The 21,266-nt window shown below is 44.0% G+C and overlaps 1 protein-coding gene across 1 annotated transcript in view; it reads right to left on the reverse strand.

The window, feature by feature from the left end:
• Window positions 1–21,266, reverse strand: part of LOC105913154 (inactive N-acetylated-alpha-linked acidic dipeptidase-like protein 2) — a 242,130-nt gene that overhangs the window by 36,731 nt on the left and 184,133 nt on the right. The window contains exon 10 of the mRNA XM_031575034.2: window positions 9,099–9,245. Coding sequence (XP_031430894.1) covers window positions 9,099–9,245 — 147 coding nt within the window. The remainder of the gene's footprint in view (window positions 1–9,098; window positions 9,246–21,266) is intronic.

Genomic DNA, 21,266 nt, shown 5'->3' on the forward strand with positions numbered 1-21,266 from the left:
ATTAATTGCTAATTAAAAAGCTCAGATTTCTGTGACATGAGAAAATAAACCACATTTATGGGTAAGAAAACTCAGCACCTAAATACTTCCTTTACAGCTAAACAGTTCACAAGCCAATGGGCAGCACTGATCTGTAACAGCAAAGGGAAGGTGAACTGCAGAGGCATAATCTTTATTTATGATTAATAAAATACTGCATGTGTTGGCAAGAGGCTTGATAGAGTTGTTGAGAGAAATGGGACAAAAACAGACGAGTATTACTGTTTGGAGAGATCTTAAAGGGAATGTTACTACATGCAGCTCACAAAAGTAATGTCCATGGGACCACAATTGTAAACCCTGCCTTTTGAAATTACTTTTATTCAGTATGTTGAGCCCAGGATAATATCCCTTTATTTTCCGAGCATAATGTCAATGTTTGTTTTGCACACAATGCACCATGCCAATAAATAGCACAGTGGCAGAACTATGGATTATTCCTGGACTCTGGAGGTCCACTGCTGCACTGGTAAGCTGGCAGCTGGTTGCGACGGGCCTGTAAACCCTGGGTAATGGCCCTTACCACAGAGAGACTGGGAGGAGATAATGGAGGCGTTAATGATTGCTTTCAGGTGCCTCCACTCTCTTTCACGGGCCCAGATATCTTATCATTCCCCGGGAAGCTAAAGATTGGGTTACGTGCAGAACGGGCTGTGAGCGGTGTGTTCTGGGTGGAGGCAGGAGAGCCCGGGATCAATGAAAACTGGTACTGTTGTGCTCATTTCAGCGCCTGCGGGGAAGTGCGGGTCCTGCTGAGCACCCCCCGAGGAGAGTCCAGCTGGCTGAAGTGTGCCTGTTCCAAAAATAAGACGAGTTTCCAGGGGGGCCCTTTCCTTGTAAATCAGTCAATGTGTATCTTTCTGTGTCTCCCAGCTCTCGTCCCCTCGTCTAGGGGTTTCATCGCTGTGACAGTAAAATGAGACAGGAGTTCAGCCCATGCTCCAAACGTGGTGTCTAATCAAAACCAATTTTACAGCGGCGCTGATTTCATACGCTGGCGTGACAGAAATATGGCACGCAAGAGTGCGGCTGTAACATGCAGTAAAAACGTGTGTTTGCCTTGTAAAGTGAGAAACCCCAAGATAAAGCAGGCAACCTTAGCATCCCTTTGGCGAGAAATGAAATGGGTGGGTCTCTCAGGTGGGATAGTGTTCCCCTGTGTGACTGCAAATAAAAGTAAAACGTGCGAGGCCGATTAGTACCCAGCCCATAGCCTCCTGCTCCAGGCCAGATGCTCAGGTTAAAAGCCAGGAGACTGATGAGGAGCCTGGGCACACAAGCCTCAGCTTCGCAGAGCAGATGCTGCATTTGCCTGACTTGGCTCTGATGAGGAGCTCTGTGATATGACAAAATAGAACAGCTCGATTGAATGGGCTCATGCCACACCAGAAATAAACAAATATGTACCATCCAGCATAAGTCAGCACCGCCCATGTCAGGCAACAGGATGTGCATCCTTGCACTGTAGAATGAAGCACAGGTGAGACAGATGTGGCCATAATAGTTTGGAATCAACATATCCTTCAACAGGAATGGAATACTATGGTGTCAAGCTCAAAAGAGAAGCGCTCGTTTTTTTCCCCAGATACTATATGTAGACATTTGCTCATTTCTAGTTTAATACTCTGGAGGTCAGTCCATGGTGAGCAGTATAACCCTGTGTTCCTGGACCCTTCTGGCACAGTCAGGTTTTTCAAATTCAGAAAATGGGCCAGCAAGCGACTGACTGAAGTTGAACATCTGAGCATACAGAATTTATAGAATGTGGAAAGACACACACACACACACACACACACACACACACACACACACACACACGTATATAAATATATAGAATACATATGACAAACAGACAATGGGATGTAGGACGCCATTCTGAGAAAGACGACTGCATTTGACGTAGATAGCGTAGAGACAATTTTCCTTGTTCTCTCTCTTTAACATCCTCTAAAAGGTAGAGGTTAATGTCTCATTCAATTTCCCCAGTGTGTTCATTTTCCCACTGGAACACCATTTCCGTCTCCGAACACAGTCCTATTTTGAGTCCGAGGAAAATGAAAGAAAAATATTTTTAGATGAGAAATTCAATTTAATAGCAAAAGGAATACATTTCGCATGGCAAACCTTCAAGATATGCTCGACCTTCTCATGCACGGAGGACATGAAACACACACACAGAAAAAATATAATTTTCTGCTTTTAGGCAGTCATGTGTTGAAGTGATTGAAGTGATGAAAATGTGGCATGTGCATTCTGTGTGTGCTATAAGGCATATACTTGAGAAATGATGCCAGACCTATGTTGACAAAAGAGTTTATATACTTAAGCTCTGAAAAGGTCAAACCTAATATTGGTTGTTTAAGTCCCAGCAGTTTAAAAATGGCAAGCCTTATTGGGTTAATGAGTCATTGATGAGCTGCATCTTTAAAAATGACCCTGCTTTTGATTGTTGTTCGATTAAACAGTCAATTCTCAATCTCAAACTGAATTGCCCCAGACCTTTTAGCTTTAGTCCTTATTTTTCTAATTCCCTAGGCATTCATTTATTGATCTGAATGTTAAGCATATTTTGCAAAAGTCCTCAGAAAAATGCCTTCTGTCACACTACCGTGCTTCAACAGCATGTTACAGTTTAATATGGGAATACTATGATAAAAGCATTGATATAACACATGCACACATACTGAACTAAAGTTTTCCTTTTATGTGATAAACAGATTCTGAATGTTACCAGCAACAGGGTGACATAAAATGTATTTACAAGGAGGCATGCTGTTTGGCCCAATAAACACTCGTCACTGGTTCTCACCCGCCGATATCAAGCCACCTCAGTGAGTTGCATCATGTTCAACATAAAGCCCCAGCACCTGGATACCTGCTCTTAAAAACGTCCAGAGGCAGGTCACTCCCATCTGGTAAAAGCAGATGGTAGACCATAGGTGGCTGAGGCTGGGCCTGACTCAACTGTCAATTGGATCCCTGTTCAGTGGTGGTAGACAGACCCATCTGATCACCAGACATCGGGCCCGGCCCGGCCCTATCTCCCCAATCCAGCTGCAGCAACTTCACGCCACTAATTCGATTAGTCGTGCACAGGCTACTACAGCAGCACACACACACACGCACATGCACACACACACACACACACACACACACACACACACACACACACACACACACACACACACACACACACACACACACACACACACACACACACACACACACACACACACACACACACACACACACACACACACACAAGAGAGAGAGAGAGAGACCTGAGCAGGGGGGCTGCCTGCGCTCGGCTGAGAGGAGTGAGGTCTTTTCGAGGACCGAGTGGCATCTGCATAAGTGCCAAAAGGAGAGGGAGCGAGCGGGGCAGGGAGGAATGGCTGGGAGGAATGGCTAATATATAAGGGGTGACAGGTGTTAGCATATTCAGGCACATGTCTCGACTGGTAATCAATTCTGAGGTCCAAACAAGGGAACAGGGGTTGTTAGTGGGGGCTGCGGTGACCAGCTGGTGAGGGAGAGTTTTGCAGCAGAGCTGGGCAGCCCCTTTCCTGTGCCGTCACACCGCATTAAGGCAGAGATATGGTGTCAAGGAAAAAATGCAGACACAAGCAAGTTTTCGTATAAGCCTCACGCAGCCCAAAACATTGCCCTAAAACCTGTACTTGGCCACACTAATAGAATAAAAAAGAGCACTTCAAAAGCAAAGATTTACTAGCAAGACAATAATGAAAAAACAATACATCATTAAATAGAATATAACAGATAGAACCTCTAGGAAATCTCATTTCCAATAATAAAATATTTACCTGTCTAATCTGGAGACTATAAAAAAGGATGATAATGTCTTCAGGCCAGGACAATGATTATATGTGTAATTTAAGGGTTTTGGACAGATGAATACAAATCAGTAGTCACATGAAAAATTCACAAGCAACAAGGTACGAACAAGGTGAAAGCTGATGATAAAGATATGGATGGACTACCTTTTGCTGCCCTGTATGTGTTAAAGGCACTGCTGTTTGAAATGAGTAGGCTGGATTATGAGAGAAACGGACGTTGATGATGACCGTCTGCTCCAGGCTATGACACAAAACTTTCAAATTGCTTAACACACACAGACACACACACACACACACACACACACACACAGAGACACACACACACAGACACACATACACACACACACACACACACACACACACACACACACACACACACACACACACACACACACACACACACACACACAAACAGCACTTTCATGAACACATACATACATTTCATACACCAACTCAGAAACCCAACGAACCCTATGCACATACGCACAAAAACACATGCACACACACACACACACACACACACACACACACACACACACACACACACACACACACACACACACACACACACACAGTGTGCAAACATTAACCCGAGCACCCACCCACCCACCCACCCACACACATTCATGCAAGCAAGGAAAGTCCTGCAGCAAGTTTGTCATTTTAAATCCAAAGGCGTCAACTCAGAAGGCTCCTCAAGCTCCCGAGTGTTCAAGGGAAACAGCCTGGGAGGCGGAATGCCGCTGCCGCACAGATCTGGCCCAAGGAGCCCGCTCCCAAACAGTCCCACAATCCCGTGCTCTAATTCGGTCTGATGTGTTGAATGCCAGGGAAAAGGTTACTTTCACAGTTTGGGGCACACCAGTATTGCACGGCGAATGCTTAGCCAGGCATGTGTGCAGGATGAGACAGATGAACAAACGAGCACGGAGGAGGTGAAACCTTCTGGGGAAGGAAAGAAAAAAAGTTGACACGGCCGCTGTGTTTATTTTTAAAGTTTTGTCTCTCCCACACCACACCACCCCCCCCCACCCCCCTCGCTTTTGTACTCTGTGCTGCTCGACAATGAGCACGGAAGGAGGAGAGATGTTTGGGGTTTTTTCGGAAGCGCTCTCTCACATCTGCACAGGAATCTCTGGGTCAGCATCCCATCTTTGCCGATGTTGATTCTCGTCCAATAGCCCGGCTGATGGTGCGTGTGATAGTAAATAAGATCAGTGGGAGATCAAACTGTGCAAAGTGATTTTAACAAACTCCATTACTTGGTTTTGCTCGGGAGGTAAAATGGAACAAAACAAACAGATCTGGGATAAAGGCAGTGTGTGGGTGTGTGTCTGTGTGTGTGGGTGTCTGTGTGTGGGTCTAACGTTTTGGAGATAAAGAGCATCTCAAACATGAGGCGCTCAACCTCAGGGCGAGATCGTACAAACAGCCAACAGATCTGCTCGACATCAAACAACACTCCATCGCAAAGGCAGATGAGCATTTAGAGCAGAAGCCAAAGAAGAAAGAAAACAGTTGATATGTGAAGTCTCTGGGAGGCATCAAACATCATGGTATTCTTTCTTTTTTTTTCTACTATAAAATGGCCTACCTAACATGAAATGTTATGTGCTTACACAACTGTTTGACAAGTCAACACACTTGAACAGATGACAAGCCAAGGTCACAGCGTGTCTGGAGCACTGACCACTAGCCACACAGCACATACAGTAGAATACTTGAACTGAAACGCGTTACCGCTCAGGAGATATGGAGACTTAACAGCTAGGTGGATGACACTCTGGGGCTTTACACAGATGGCCTTAACAATATCTCTATAAGGAAGGCCAACATACAGTATATGTGCAAAACAGACTCAACAGCTGTGTGTCTTCTCTTGCGCACCATGAAATCGAAAGCTGCCGGTGTCCTTATCTGAAATAGCATGTAGTGAGGATGCTGGCTCTTGTGCCAGGGATGTGAGAGGCTTCAGGAAGTGGGCGCTACCTTCGGGAGAGTGTGTTCGTGCCCAGCTGTTTAGCACGTGGCCTGTTATGTCAGACAGAGACTCTGTCAGCAGGGGCATTGCTGCTCTGTCTTGTGTTTGTTGCTAATGAAATCTCAACAAGGGCCTGAATCTCAGCTTCTTTATGCAGTGAAAAAAAAAAAAAAGTTGAAAACACTTGAAATCTTTTTTCTTATTTTCCTTATACCATTTACTTCCCTCACCTACAAAACAGTATTCCACCTGCCATTAATCTTGTCCTCTTTTAGGACAGCTTTTAAGGGGTATGTTTTTTTTTCTCCTTTGAGACTCCCAGCAATCACCTAAATGTCTCTGTAATGAAAAGAACTAACACACCATCAGCAACCTTACTCCTCACACATGGGATCGTTTCCCCTTCTCAGAGGTCTGTTCACTCTGTTCTACCCTTTTCCTCCCCTCTTCTGCTTTCACTTCTATTCTCTCTCTCACATGCATGAAAGCTTTCTCTCTCACAATCTCTGTCTTCCCTCTCTACCCCCCCCCCCCCCACACACACACACACACACACACACACACTCCTCTCTCTCTCTCTCTCTCTCCCTCTCTTTGCATATGCTTCCCTTCAGCTGATGGATGGTTGTGACCTTGTTAAGACACTGTCTTTAGTTCATCATCTCGCCGCTGCAGCACCGTGTTGCTGGTGCTTTGCACGAGACGCAGCGTACCTGTCATCCGTGCTCTATCCATCCTTTCCACATAATTAAACCGTGTTTGCCTGGCCAAAGTGCCCCCTCTTTACTTCCACACCGCTGGAGATCGTTTGGGGCATGGGGCGGGCGCGCGGCGGAGGGGGTGGAGGGGGGGGGGGGATGCTTGGCAGGGTTTTGTCTGCTCAGTGGTCACTGAAAGAGCTGCCTATGCCTCATGCAGAGACGGCGGCTATACTGTTGCGATAGCATCACGGCAACGTCACACGGGGGAACAAGACGCCTGTTTTGGCCCCTGGGTAATGTGATTAATGGAAGCTTCGGGGACTTTATTCCAGCACAGGTAGTGTTACTCCATCATCATAAAAGTGTGTACAATCAATTGGCTCATGGCCGGTTAAACTGTGTGTCTGAATAATGATGCTTCGCCTGGGTGGGAGGTGTCCTGTACAGGAGCTGTGTGACTGGAGATTACCAGTATACTCTGTGCGGTGCAATCAGGCTCAGACAACACAGCAGTGGCAACATCTGGATATTTGTTAGAGCCATAATAAAATACTGTGTCCGGTTCAACGCTTTAAACAGGAGGAGAGAGCCAATAAGTCAAGGCAAACCTGGGCAAAGAAATTAGCCTCGACAAGGACAATGTGTTCCCTTCTGGGAAAAAAACGACCTGGAGGATTAAGGAAAACAGATATCATTTATGCAATAAGCATATTTCCAGAGGGCATGTGTAACACCTTAAATAACCAGCTCTACATTAGTTAGAAACAGGCAGAGACAATTAGAAATAGCTTTTACTACAGCCACAACCATGTTCAATTCTTCTTCTGCCATACGTGGGTGGAATACTATGGCTATAGCATTGGTCTTTCAAGACACAACCACGCTATTTCATTTGAGATCACGTAATATAAACAGGGGACCTTGGATTGGACACAACTGTGGACGTGTGAGCGAGTGGAGGTGGGCGAGGACACTTGGGTGTCTAGCTGAGTGTTCAGAGGCAGACCTGGTTGAGACCAGCACTGCACTCAGACAGAAAACACGCATTATAAAAAGACTGTGAGAAGGTTGGAAAGGGCAGTGAGTGTTTATGAGTTATAAGCCTAAATGGGGGAATGCTTCATAATGCTATGCAGTTAGGATTGACAGGGTCCATGTGAAAGGGAACTCTCTTGAAGTTTATATACACACTTCACACATATACTTGTCTGATCGACTGCCAAGGGTCAGACAGTGTTATATGATGGGGTGCAAATTTGTACCATAATTCTTTACAAGTACAGTGGTAACCATAACAAAGAAGGGAATAAAAAACAAACAGCTGATACTATGCTCAGTCCAGCACTATACATGGACTTCGAAATGAATGTGAAAACATGGGAAGGAATGTCTTCGGAGGACAACTTGACACTGTTGGAACTGTGCCTGAGTGGGTAAATGGCCCTTAAGTTGTATTGATTCAGAAACAGAGGGGCTTCACAAGAGTAGAGCCAAGCAAAGCGGAAGCTGCTAGAATGCTAGTCTCCCCTCATCCCATGGTCTGGACCTCAACCAGGTGTGGAAAATTGCCATTGCCACTAACTAGTGCTAATTGAATGTTATCAAGCGTCAAATTTTGAAGAACAACATCAACGGCACCACTCCAGCGCACTCAGTGTTCTCACTGAAGGTTACCGCTGCCAAATACTAAGGTTGCATTTAGCTGTGGTACAAGTTTTAGTTACACAATCCTGTATCCATGGTCACAATATTCATCTTGTCAAGATGAACCGGTCGGTAATTTCCCCAAAGGTTACTGTAAGACACAGTGTGTGCTATGCTGTTGCTTACAGTGACAGAGTTACTGTTTCTGGGAACAATGGGAGAACAGACTGCTGAAAAAACCTGCGTAATATTTGGATGTGGACTAAGCAGTTAAAACAGCGTGTGTGTGTGTGTGTGTGTGTGTGTGTGTGTGTGTGTGTGTGTATGTGTGGTGTGTCTGTGTGTGTGTGTCTCTCTCTCTGTGTGTGTGTGTGTGTGTGTGTGTGTGTGTGTGTGTGTGTGTGTGTGTGTGTGTGTGTGTGTGTAAATGAACATCTGTGTGTTACTACCAGAGACTAGCGGGAGATGCAACAGAATGGGCTGGTACTCCTCTACTGATCCCTTAATGGAGCACACTGTGGTACCCAAACATATCCAAATTTAGATTATTAATCTATATTTAAAGCTCATTTAAGAAAAAAAAGGCATCCCAAACAGACGCATCCAGCCATATTTGTGTAGATTTGGAAGAAGAATATTCCCATCTTCTGCAACTGTGTTCACTCCTGGACAAGGACAATCATCATGTTCTATCTCCATCACTACGACACTCCCAATCCCACTCACTGCTCTTCTGTTGCGCTGGCAACACAGTTTCCTCACAGAGCAGAATAATCAGTGGGGGGGGGGGGGGGGGGGGGGTCCTGACTACATAAGCAGCTGAGCCAGACACTCAGGGACTGCGGCCTGCTGGAATGTCTGTGTAGCGTGCTGTACCTCCAGGGTCCTGGTCGTGGAGGATGTAAACTGCACAGTGGGGATGGCAAGCTGGTTGGCGAAGAAGTTCACATCCCCGGGGATTTGCAGCGAGCTGATGTTCGGACCAGGGCAACATCTACTCTGAATGCAGTTCTTCAAGTGTCTCTGGAATGGAATGGAAAACACAGTTAGTCAGCCATGATGGCAGATTCATGTTTACAGCGGGAGCCTATGTGCGGATGTGTATGTGCATTTGCTTGTGTGCCTGTCATTGAAGGTTGATTGTGTGCGTGTGAGACAGTATGAGAGACAGAGAGAGTGTGAGTGAGTGAGTGAGCGAGCGAGCGAGCGAGCGAGCGAGAGAGAGAGAGAGAGAGAAAGAAAGAGAGAGAGAGAAAGAAAGAGAGAGAGAGAGAGAGAGTATGTTTTACCATTCAGACCATTAATCAATACATCATCAAACATCATCAATTAGGCAACATCTAATTTTAACTGAATATTTTAAAAAATAATACAAAGTATTACAAAGTATCTAAGGAAGAACATAATATGTTATTTGCAATTTCAACTGAATAAAGAAGACACTATATGTGTACCCTGTAAGGCATCAGTCTTACAATTCCGTTTGGGGCACCCAAATGGCCAGGAGGGCTCCGGCCTAAAGTTTTTGTTTTTTTTGTATTAGTTATTTTTTTCGGTTTTTAATACATATGCAGGTATATAGGTGTACACATATAATCATATGAAGTTACTCAGTACTTGAGTACTCATTCTATGAGATACATTTTAACTCTTCCTCAAATAATAATTTTGACGGGTACATTTACTTCTACTTCTACAGACAGCAATAAAGATTTTAGCAGTGCTGCATCAAGGTAGAACTTTGAATTTGTTTGTGATTTAAGTTGGACCATGGGGGATCATGTCTGCTACATGGCTTAAAATCAGAAAAATGGGAATAAAAATGATTTTCTTCTCTATGTCATACAGACTTATACATATACATTCATACATAAACAGACTTTTTTGGATCCTCTGTGGATGCACCATGTGAGGAAATAGCACAACATTAATGGGAAATACAGTGGATCTCTGATTGCCGCATTCAGAGTTGCGTTGCCCATGGGAGATATGCAAATAATGTAGTTCTTGTCCCTCCCATCAAACGCCTCCCCTTCAACACCAAAACAGAGACAGTAAGTTGACAGTGAAAAAGTACTGACATCGAAAAAAGACTTGAAGTGCACTGAAACGCACTGAAAAAGGCTGACAATTATAAGAGAAGATTGACACTGAAAAAGCACATTAGAATAAACAAAAAAAAACATCAAAACATCTTTAGAGTGCCAAAGTTCCATTCAATACAAGTGTTTTGATACCAATGTCCTTTTTTTTTAATCAATGCTAATTTTGTTTTATTTTTCAATGCCAAACTTAAAGTCTCTGTTTTAGATCCACATTTACCGAGAAGAACTATGATCATGGAGAACCACACAGACTGCTCTGAGAGACGGCGTTTGAAGAACTATGATCATGGAGAACCACACAGACTGCTCTGAGAGACGGCGTTTGAAGAACTATGATCATGGAGAACCACACAGACTGCTCTGAGAGACGGCGTTTGAAGAACTATGATCTTGGAGAACCACACAGACTGCTCTGAGAGACGGCGTTTGAAGAACTATGATCATGGAGAACCACACAGACTGCTCTGAGAGACGGCGTTTGAAGAACTACTGTATGATCATGGAGAACCACACAGACTGCTCTGAGAGACGGCGTTTGAAGAACTATGATCATGGAGAACCACACAGACTGCTCTGAGAGACGGCGTTTGAAGAACTATGATCATGGAGAACCACACAGACTGCTCTGAGAGACGGCGTTTGAAGAACTACTGTATGATCATGGAGAACCACACAGACTGCTCTGAGAGACGACGTTTGAAGAACTATGATCATGGAGAACCACACAGACTGCTCTGAGAGACGGCGTTTGAAGAACTATGATCATGGAGAACCACACAGACTGCTCTGAGAGACGGCGTTTGAAGAACTATGCTCATGGAAAACCACACAGACTGCTCTGAGAGACGGCGTTTGAAGAACTACTGTATGATCATGGAGAACCACACAGACTGCTCTGAGAGACGGCGTTTGAAGAACTATGATCATGGAGAACCACACAGACTGCTCTGAGAGACGGCGTTTGAAGAACTATGATCATGGAGAACCACACAGACTGCTCTGAGAGACGGCGTTTGAAGAACTACTGTATGATCATGGAGAACCACACAGACTGCTCTGAGAGACGGCGTTTGAAGAACTATGCTCATGGAGAACCACACAGACTGCTCTGAGAGACGGCGTTTGAAGAACTAACTATGATCATGGAGAACCACACAGACTGCTCTGAGAGACGGCGTTTGAAGAACTACTGTATGATCATGGAGAACCACACAGACTGCTCTGAGAGACGGCGTTTGAAGAACTATGATCATGGAGAACCACACAGACTGCTCTGAGAGATGGCGTCTGCTGTCTTCACTGCCCCTGCATCCACACAGTGCATGTGACATCACCTAGATTTTCTTCAGGCCACTGCAGCCTCACTCCCACTTGGTAAAACTCCCATGATGCTTTGTTGATTTTCATCAAATGAGAAATCAGCGCTAGAGCCAGTAGCCCTTGGCATTTACCCACCGTGAGGAAATCAATCACTCCCTACAGGGACATAACCGCAAATACAGAAATAAAATAAATAAAATCACATGCAGTTGGAAAAGTACCCAAGTAGGACAGCTAATCACCTCTACATCAGCAACTGACTGGCTACGCGCAGACATGTTTAAGAAACTGTCCTGGAAACTACACCTGACAGATACAAAAACAAACAAAACAACTCTCTTTTAGATTTCGCAGAACTATATATTCTTTCAGCATTCGCTCACTATCCGAGGCCTGAAATCTGAAATTTGACTTCAGCAAATCCTTAAGCTCTGAATCTGTCTTCAAATATTAGTGTCAGCCTCTCCCTCCCAGGTCCTCCATCATTCCCAATTAGCACCATGGGGCCTACATTTTGTACAATGTGCATTTAGATTCACTGATAACAGTATCACCGTCTGCATATGTGTGTGCGTGTGTGTGTGTGTGTGTGTGTGTGTGTGTGTGTGTGTGTGTGTGTGTGTGTGTGTGCGCGTGTGTGTGTGTGTGTCTGTGTGTGTGTGTGTGTGTGTGTGTATGTGTGTGTGTGCGCGTGTGTGTGTGTGTGTCTGTGTGTGTGTGTGTGTGTGTGTGTGTGTGTGTGTGTGTGTGTGTGTGTGTGTGTGGCCAACACAGAGCATTACATTCAAAATTAGACACCTGGTCCTCCAGGAGCTGGTGATAGGAGAAGCACCCGGGGAGGCAGAGAGTGGAAGAAAGTGTGTGAGTGTGTTTGAGAGAGCGAGACAGAGAGAGAGAGAGAGAGAGAGAGAGAGAGAGAGAGAGAGAGAGAGAGAGAGAGAAAGAGAGAGAGAGCGTGGGGCTTGGTAAATCTGCACAGTGATGCTGTTCTCCACCAGGTGGATCAATATGTAATTCCTTTGTCTGCTATGATAACGAGATGGTGAAATCACTGTTTATATATTTGTGCTTAAGTAATTCCGTGGACTGAAAGGATTCTGGGAGGGTGCCAGGCCAGCTGTTGGCAATCACCAATGTGGCACCCACTCCACTGTGCCCCAAATAAGTCTGGCTGTACCTCAAAACACTGCCCAATGCCTGCCACCATTAGCTAATGGCCATGCTTTGCCAACCTGCTTGAATCACACTAAGCCACTGAGAAAAGACTGTCAGAGGAGCAGCATAACTCTGGACGGAGACAAAGAAACCTCCTTGAGGTAAATGGTTCTAAACAAATTAGTCAAAAACTGCCCAATGGATAACAGTCCGAGTGCTAATTCACATTGTGTGTGTGTGTATGTGCACGCTTGCATGAAAAAGTCAAGGTGGCGTGTGTGTGTGTGTGTGTGTGTGTGTGTGTGTGTGTGTGCGTGTGTGTGTGTGTGTGTGTGTGTGTGTGTGTGCATGTGAGTTGCAGTCCAACTCTCCAAGAGCACAAATGAGATCTGCAGTGGGTGAGTGTCAGGCCCCTAAAGACTGACACATCCAATGTTCTTCAGCCAGCCATCCAAAATGGATTAATGCCGCAAAATGTCAGAAAAAAAACCCATCTAGATGGAATCGATAAACCCATAAATAAAATATTATACACATGTTACTTTTTCTTTGTTTCTGTCCTTTTCATTGACAGACTGACAGCATGGCACAAAAACACACGAAGAAGGGGAACAGATATAGTCATGTGAACAAAAAGGCTAAATAAAAACAATACTTTATTCTATATCAGAATACACTACCACTTACCACAGCCTGAACTTATATCACAAAGTTTCTGGGGAAACAAAATGCAAAAAGGAGTCCAATGAATCCTTCAAGAGGTGGCAAATTGCAGAACCAAAACAGTGTCTCGTTCTTAAAGCATAGCTGGCCAAGATGACATTGCACCGAGGAAATAATTTTCAAAGAAACTTGAAAATTACATCTCAAGAAACAGGAGCCTGAAGCAGCCCACATGAAAAGATAGAGATGTATTAATAATCTCCAGAATATAATAAAAGGAATAAAATAGGGCTAAGGTCTGAGGAGGGGGTTGGCTGAGAATAAAGTAAGGTGCACTTACGCACAGTGGGGATAGCTCCACACCAGCCTGTTAGCGGCGTGCGCGGGCCGCCTTGTGAGAGCCGCCATGCTCTCAGGCCCCTTTATTATATTCCAGCGAGCCATTTCTCATTCTCCCACAATGCTCCCACTTCCTTCCGCTCAATAGAAAGCTTTTTTTTTGCTGGGGCTGACCTGATGCTGGTAATAACAGGGCAGTAAAGCAGGTTAATATTGTCCAGGCGAGTGAGCTCATATGTCTGCATGAGGCTGGACGTCACTCGAGCCTACAGGAGCCTCGTCGGGATCTGAGGAGGATGCCAAGGTTGTGATGCAGCAATCACTGAGATTAGGATGCTCTGCAGCGTGCCAGGAATGCCCCTGCGAAAACACAGGCATGCCTCTCGCAGGAGTGGATGACACCAGGATGGGTGCTGATGGGTCAGGAACTGTAATGCATGAGTGCAAGTAACAGTTAAACAGTTAAAAGCTCTTCTGTAACCACAGACAATAAGAGGGCAGAATCATTATTAAACTCAAAGTATTAAACATTGGCTGCATTAGTTTTCGTGTTCAAATGTCAGTGAGGTATTCATCCGCCTAGTGTCCAGACTTGCCCTTGGATTCCACAGTTGCTGTTACTGTGTGTATGTCTCCTGAGTGTGAGGTCAGGTAGTGGGGAGACAGGGTGGAGGAGTGGTGCTGTATGAGGGAGGTGTCTCACTAGTGTAGTTAGATTTGGTTTATGGGAGAGGCAATTGGGAAATGCCATGAACTGTAGTGTTACTTGCTGCAGCCAAAAAGTTATCACTCGGAAAACTATTCGCAAGGCTGAATGGTTCCATTTAACGACAACCATCCTAGAGTTGCAAAAATACAGGTTCAGTACTTCTAGAAAAAAAACCGGAAAGAAGTCTGGAGGAAAGTCTGACAAAAATGGAGATAATAGAGGCACAATTATTTCAAAACAAAAATAAATGCCTCTGAATAGAAGTAAAATAATTTTGTCCCTCTCATGTTATCAGCACAAGCGAGAAGAATGACGTGAGGAATTGTTAAAGTACAGCTGGTTGCAAAGCATATTTTGGGAAAAACATCAGTATTACATAAATCTGAACAGAGATACAGACCCAGATTCTACCATTGGTTTTGGTGGTCAACAAACAGCAAAATAGCACTAAATGTTCATATGGTCTCTCCACAGACTAGAGTTAGCACAACTGATTTCATATAAAGCGTATTTTGGGAAAAACATCAGTATTACATAAATCTGAACAGAGATACAGACCCAGATTCTACCATTGGTTTTGGTGGTCAACAAACAGCAAAATAGCACTAAATGTTCATATGGTCTCTCCACAGACTAGAGTTAGCACAACTGATTTCATATAAAGCTCGAGTCATTATCTGCTGCAATAGCTATCCATTTAAATGCTTCCTGAATGCAATGGCAAGGCAATTCAGAGTGCATGAACACAAATATCTGAGTGAGTAAGTTCAGTATGCCCACAATATAATATGTTAATAAATTATGGATACTAATGTCTGGCATGCAATGTTACCCAACACACACACACACACACACACACACACACACACACACACACACAATTGATGAGCCTAATAGTAGTAAACAAAACAATTTAAAAGGACTTGAGATCTTTCAGTACAACGACTCAGCTTAACACTCCTCTGGCGACAGTACCGCGAGCTTTAGCATTATATTAGAGTTCTGTAAATGTGACACTGGGGCCCTATGTGAAGTCATTCTGAGTGACATATTTTAATCAACATACCACACTGAACCAGTCACTGTGTTTAACCACAGCACTTTTATAATCACAGGAGAGGTCATTCTCTCTGCCTCTAAAGCAGTGTGTCTAATTTCGGCGAGCACAGGCCGCTATAGAGTCACATTAACATGACAGCTTCTTGAGAAAAGGCTCTCTTTGCTGTGTCTCTACTGTGGCTATTCACACAGCCTAATAGGCTATGCACAAGTGATGTAAGGGGCTTCATCTCCACGGAGACTAAAAAGAAACGCACAGACTGGCTGAGAGGAGAAAGGAAAGCAAAGCCAATTAAAATAACAGCTAGCTTCAATTAACTGTCATCTGGGTGACAAAATGACCTCAAGGCAGCCCTGAAAGTAGTAGTGTGTACACACACACACACACACACACACACACACACACACACACACACACACACACACCTCCACTCAACAGGAACGCGTGGAAGAGAATAGTGCACTAAAGCTGTGAGGAGCATTACAGGAGCGGCCAGGTGCGTAGAGAAATATTAGGGGAGGGAGAGAAAGACAGAGTGAGAGTACGGCGCGCTCACACACACATGCACACTGTAAACAAGCTCAGCGTGTAAATGAAGAAGCCGTGGGAGGTGAGCATCTAATTCGTCATCCGGGAGCCCATCGGGCGGTGAAGGTTTATTGATTGTGGACAAATTGATAGCCGACAGAGGCGATAAAACATGCATGGCTGCCGCACAGCACTGCCGATACACTTTGAGATACTTGAGTACCTGCTCCACACCCCCCTCTCGCTCCAAACACTGACAGGATGCAGGGGAGGCCCCACCTAGGCCATCGCCGCAAGGCTCCAGGACCCCATGGGGAAGCGGTAAATCAGAGCCGTGTGTGCGTGCTCACGTGTTTGTGCTCAGGTGAGGCTTTCCGCTCACTTAAAGCAAACAATGCTCTGAAACTATTCCCATTAACCACGATCAGACATACTGGTAGTATGAAATCAAGGGACTGGCAAATGATGGTGGACATTGGCTGCCAGCTTACATGGTGGTGTAATCAGATGGTCAGTGAACACTGTTAGCCACCATGTGCTGTGCCCCCCAAAGGTGTAGGCCTATTTAAACTAAAGACAAACACCCTGGAGCTCTCACTTGATAACCCTTATGAAATGCTGGAAAGCCTGAGTGTCAGATGTGAGTTAGTGTCATTGGGACATCTTACATTACATACATTACATGGATTTTATGAGGTTGTAAGCCTTAGCACTTAATCAGGTATTTCTAAACATACAACAGTTTTGGGATTCCCAAAAAATGATTTGACTGCTTGCATACTAAGGTGAATCCTGTGCTCTGTGAGAATTCCAACACCCATATTCCCTGTCTTCTTGTTCTGCTGCGCATTCTCCCTACAGAAGATTGGTCTCCTTGCTAAAGTTATGTTATGCATTAGCAAATATGGAAGTTTGATGACAGGGAAAGGCAGGGCGTAGTACAATAACAATGCAGAGTGAGTGGAAGACAATTAAAAATAGCCACACAGCCACACTTACTACTGCATGTTCATTCTTCTCCTGCCATACGTGGGTGGAATACTATGGCTATAGCATTGGTCTTTCAAGACACAACCACGGCATCACATGTCATTTACATTCCCTTGAGAATGGATGAGAGGAGTAGAAGGATAAGAAATGGGATATGAATGGTCCTGGTGACATTAATTAATGCAAACTGTATATGACAGATATAGTAAATAAATGAGTAAATAAAAACATTGCTATTGATTTTTGTCCTTGGTATGTACAGTGCATTCAGAAAGTATTTAGAGCCCTTCAGCCTAGCTAGTTTCAGTACTTGAATGGACACAAGCAAAATATTTGCTGGAATGTAGGCTTTATTTAATCCGCCCATGTACTGATATCTTCATCTGACAGTTAGAGCTGCAATTGAGCCATTTCGTTGAGTCTCTGCACATTTAATCCAAGTCTCCTCTTGAGCTTGGCTGGCATGGGTCAAACTATTTAATCTAACTCTCGTCTTGAGTTTGGGTTTAATGTTACTGGTTGTGAAAAATTACCTGCTGCTGGGTAAACAACAATACTTAAATTTGCCACTAGAGACGTATAACTTTCCCTCATTCTTTTTCAGTGGGAAAATAAGCGATTAAAAGCGGCAGTAAAAAAGCAGACCTATCAATTAGCTGCCTACAAGCACACTAAAGAGCATGAGGATGGAGTTGTAAGCGCTGCAATGGACTCAATATCTTGAAAACTGTGAAAACTGATTCCACAGCTCCAAAAACTGGAAAAATAAAATAGAAATAATAAGACAATAAAACAATATGTGCTTACAATATATTGTTTGCACAACCATAATTCAATTCAATTCAATTAATTGATCTAGTGCCAGAACATAACAAGGCTGGCATTCACTCCAGTTGCCACGCACACGCACACGCACACGCACACGCACACAAAGACTAATGAGTCATAATTATCATGTCAAGAGCCCAAACACATACTGTCTTGGAAACGTCAAAATGAGAGAAGTGGAGGAGGAGCACCAGATGACTGTATCACCTGGTGGGGGGCTTTGCCTTGAGGCTGGTGAGGAGTTACACACCAACAGACAGCTGGGATGCTCACGTGCACACACACACACACACACACACACACACACAAACACACACACACTCACACTCACACACACACACACTCACACACACACACACACACACACACACACACAAACACTCACACTCACACACACACACAAACACTCTCACATACACACAAACACACACACTCACAAACACACACACAGGCCAGGAGCATGCCGGATGATTTGTGAGGCAACAGATCCTCTTTCCCGGTGGCAACTGCCTATGTGCACACAGCCTGGGTGCCTCGCCCTCAGATGTAAAGGAGTCATTAATTCAAGGGTAATCACTGCCTTTTTTCTTCAAACAATGTGCCTCCACACTGTTGAGGCATTCTGGTCAGGTAACATGATGTGTCACCTGAAGGTTGAACACACTATTTCCAGGTGGCAAAAGCAGAGCTGAAAAAAAATATGTGACCAGCCTTAATTACCATAGTACTTTGCATCAGGCAGTGAACACGGCTAATGACAGAAACATAAAAAAATAAATAAAAAAAGACTGCTTTTTAAAACAATACAGTTTTGCACTCGCAGCCCAGCAACATTTAGCGCTTTAGGCGGTAACATTTTCCAAATAGGCACACTAGGTACTAGGTGGCTGCCTGCCACCAGGTCCCATTGTTTGGATATTGTGAAAAAACTGTCATTTGTTTCCTCTCTGAGTCAGACAGAGTGTTTAAAAAAGAAAACATTTATATTGTGAAACACTACTACGCAAAATACACACCTTAGATGTAACCTATCAATGCTAAATAAATATATATAATGAACTATTGGATTGAAGAGATGTATTTTCACAAAAGATACACTATGAGATATGACTATAACACAACTACCACAAGAGGTTTTGAAAGATTGCAGACTTACAAGGAAAAGAAGAGAGAGAAAAAACTGTGATTTTCTTGAGATTTTCTCTGTGCAGCAAGCAATATTTGCTGTAAACAGGTGATTAAGTTGTCAACAAGACGAGATGAAAGGTCTGGTGTAGACATTTAAAATGTCCGAGGTCGGAACAGCTTCAGAGGAGTAAAAAAAGAAAGAGAAAAGTTCCTTCTATGCGTGAGCTATTTCAATTCCAATCTCCATAGCCAGAGATTTGCTTGTGTACCATCTTGTATGCATTTTTTTAATCAGACTTGACCATTTCTGAGAGGATTACAGGATCCACTTTTTTTTTCCACTCTAAATGGATTTCACATCTGAAAATAATCAAGTCAGCCTGTCACCCCTTATATAGGTCAGTTTCACAGGTTGTAATAGTGAGCACGGAGCTACGAGAGAGATACACCCTGAGTGTTTGGTTCACCTCCACCTCTGGGGAATAGTGCTTGCTCTATGCCATTTAGTCATTAAACATACATACAGCCATATATGTAGCAGTATGCATATTTCAGGAGACATTTATGAATTATAAATAATATATTCTGCTGTCCATTGTAATTGCAATTATTAATGACACTGTGATCTATTCCCTGGATTTCTGGCAGAGGAGTCATTTTGTGACTACAAATATGTCTCTGAAATAAGACCTGATGAATCCTACTTGATGGGCATGGGGTTGAAATGGACAAGTGAAAGGGACTAAATGCCTCTCTGCACAACAGGGCGTGTATGAATGTGACCCAGTTTTTCTTTATCAGACAGCACGGTATCATCACGGGGCATTTCAAATCAATTCACTGGGTGAATCTCTTGCTTAGTGGTAATAGATGCTGGGTTAAAGTGGATTACCAAAGCTTAATGGGGTTTTTAGTCCACCCTATCGGAGATGGAACTAGCAAGGGAAGCCTGTTAAGAGCAGGACATTTGTAACGAGAGTCGGCATCTTGAAAAATGGAGGCAGCACAGGGCTTACTGACACATTTGAGCTCCCCTCGGGGGACCTCATCCACACATACATACATGCGCTCTACGGGGGAATAGAGGCAAAACGAGAAACATGCCAAGTCTGGTCTAATCTGGGACGTGCGCCATATGGGGTAAATCGAACAACAAACAACACCTTTCTCCCTATAACAAAACTCAGGAGGGTTTCACGCGCTTGAAATGTATGATGAGCCTTTTTTGGGGAAGACAAAAAAAAAAAAGATTTGGATGGATGAGGATGACACTGTACTCCTTTCATCCTGGAGAAGACCAATCCTCCGAAATCCATGGTTTAAAATAGACCCGAAACACACACACACACACGGGTGCAACAATACCCAATTAAACGATGAAAAGTCTCTCAATTTATTTTGTATGCTAGGCCCTGTAATCCCCAAAGAAGGGTCTGTTTTATTATAATTGGTTCCAAAGCACCCATTCGAAACACATCAACACTGTGGCATCTCTACTTTGAAGACAGCTGCAAACTAAGATAAGTGGAAAATATTACCCGTATTGCACTGGCATGATTTATTGTATCTTTAAAAAAAATGTCTCAAAATCTAGAGACAGTTTAGCCTACCTGCTGCCTCTCTGAGTGCAGCCGGAGAAGATAAATAGTGTGATTGGAGCCGTCCAGCTCGTCTAGGAGAACTACACGCACAATCAAGAGGCATCAGCCGCAGTGGCGGCAGGGGGGGGGGGGGGGGGGGGGGAGAGCCCCGAGGGTTATTTTCCACTCCTCATGACAATTAAGAATCTCATATTCCGCTCAGTAACAGGGTGACATTTGATTTATTTATTCACTTTTTTACAAAGTTTTTACGTCTACTTTCAGCTAACTGTATCTCTGTTTTCTCTAGCCTATACTTATGCTCACAGTAGGCAATGTGTGTTTGCAGCATATGTGCAGCTCGCTGTACAAAATAATGATCACAACTGAAAAAAAAAGAATGAACACAATCATTTTGAGTTTATGGACACTGAGGCTGGGTAAATAAGCTGAAGCTGTCACCTTTTGTTTAAGCAGGTTGAGTCAGGTGCAAGATAATGGAAATCAATATGCATATCAGCTCAGAGGCTAAGCCCCCCCCCCCCCCCCCCACACACACACACACACACGCACACACGCAAACAATCCCTTCACTTACACCTGAAATTGCAGCACCTGATTACTCTAAAGCAATTACCA

This window comes from Clupea harengus, chromosome 10, assembly GCF_900700415.2.
Source record: "Clupea harengus chromosome 10, Ch_v2.0.2, whole genome shotgun sequence".
Classification (NCBI taxonomy): domain Eukaryota; kingdom Metazoa; phylum Chordata; class Actinopteri; order Clupeiformes; family Clupeidae; genus Clupea; species Clupea harengus.